The following is a 1142-nucleotide window of genomic DNA, read 5'->3' as shown; positions in this document are numbered from 1 at the left end:
TGTGCCGCCGCAGCCTGCTCACCCAACGCCTTGCATTCGCGCCGCTGTGCGTCCAACTCGCGCTCCAGCGCCTGCACCCGGCGTCGAGACTCCTCGCAGTGTGTGCTGCGGCAGCTCGCTTCCGCACAGGCGCATCCCTTGCCCTGCTGCAACGTCAATTGCCTCTGCAGGCGCAGAACTTCCCGCTGGGATTCGCGCTGCAGTCGGTCCAAGTCGCTGAGGTTGAGCCACTGCGCACGAGGGACTCCCCCTGCAGGCTGCGTGGGGCTATCGAGGCCGGTGGCTACGCGCTCCTGCAGCAGGTGGCACTCCCGCTTCAGCTCTTCGATCTGCTGGTCTTTGGCTAGCAGCGCGCTGGCCTGCTCTGACAAGTCCCTGGCGCGCTGGCGGGCCAGGGCCTGGCACAGCTCCATGCCCGCGCGGTTCTCGCCCAGCACCGGCGCGCTCAGCGCTCGCAGGTTGGTCTCCTGCAGCTTTCGGGCACGGTCCTCCAGGCGCCGTGCAAGGCCAGCCAGCTCCGCGTGCTTCATCTTGAGCAGCTTCACCTTCTCGTCCTCCTCGCGTGGGCCGCCACTGCGCCGCAGCTGCAGGTTCTCTTCGCGCAGTTCGGAGCAGCAGTGCGCCAGCTTCTGCAACGCTTCGCTCAGCTCCGAGTTCCGCTTCACCAGTGCACGGTAGCAGAGGCCCAGCAGTGAGGGCGTCAGACCCTCTGGGGGCCGATTTCCAGAGCCTTCTCCGCTCGGGTCTTTAAGTTTTCTGTGTGCCCTTGGCGGCGGGGAATTGGGGAATCCCGCGGCAGAGGTGTCTGTGGAGGATGCTGGAGCCTCAGACTCGGAGGCCTTGGGGCAATTCAGGGTGCTGTCGCGTGAGCAGACGTGAGCCGTCGCCAAGGAATCCAGGGAGCTGGCGCGCGCGGAGAGCCAGCAGTCAGGGGATTCCCGGCGCGCCTCCCGCAACCTCTCCAAGGAGCGGGAGCGAACGCGGACCCCGGCGTCCAGATTGTCGGGGGATCCGAGTCGAAGGGGGCCCCTCGGGGTGCGGTGCGCGCCGCTGGCAGTGTCGGGGAGTGGGTCTTCCGAGGAATTCTCGGCCTGGGGGTCCTGGGGCCCCGGTAAAGCCGGCTGCCAGCGGAAGTGCTCCAG

General features: G+C 67.7%; 1 protein-coding gene across 1 annotated transcript in view; it reads right to left on the bottom strand.

Moving 5' to 3' along the window:
* The window catches only part of Rimbp3c (RIMS binding protein 3C), a gene marked incomplete at its 5' end in the record, with an annotated part of 4780 nt that extends 3638 nt beyond the window's left edge, over positions 1 to 1142 (bottom strand). Inside the window, one exon of the mRNA XM_010620801.2 lies at positions 6 to 1142. Within this exon, the coding sequence (XP_010619103.1) occupies positions 6 to 1142 (1137 nt within the window). The remainder of the gene's footprint in view (positions 1 to 5) is intronic.

The sequence above is a fragment of the Fukomys damarensis genome, unplaced genomic scaffold, assembly GCF_012274545.1.
Source record: "Fukomys damarensis isolate Sample0158 unplaced genomic scaffold, DMR_v1.0_HiC HiC_scaffold_34, whole genome shotgun sequence".
In the NCBI taxonomy this organism is placed as follows: Eukaryota; Metazoa; Chordata; class Mammalia; order Rodentia; family Bathyergidae; genus Fukomys; species Fukomys damarensis.
Note: the sequence above shows the minus strand (reverse complement) of the source record. Positions and strands in the feature narration are given on the sequence as shown.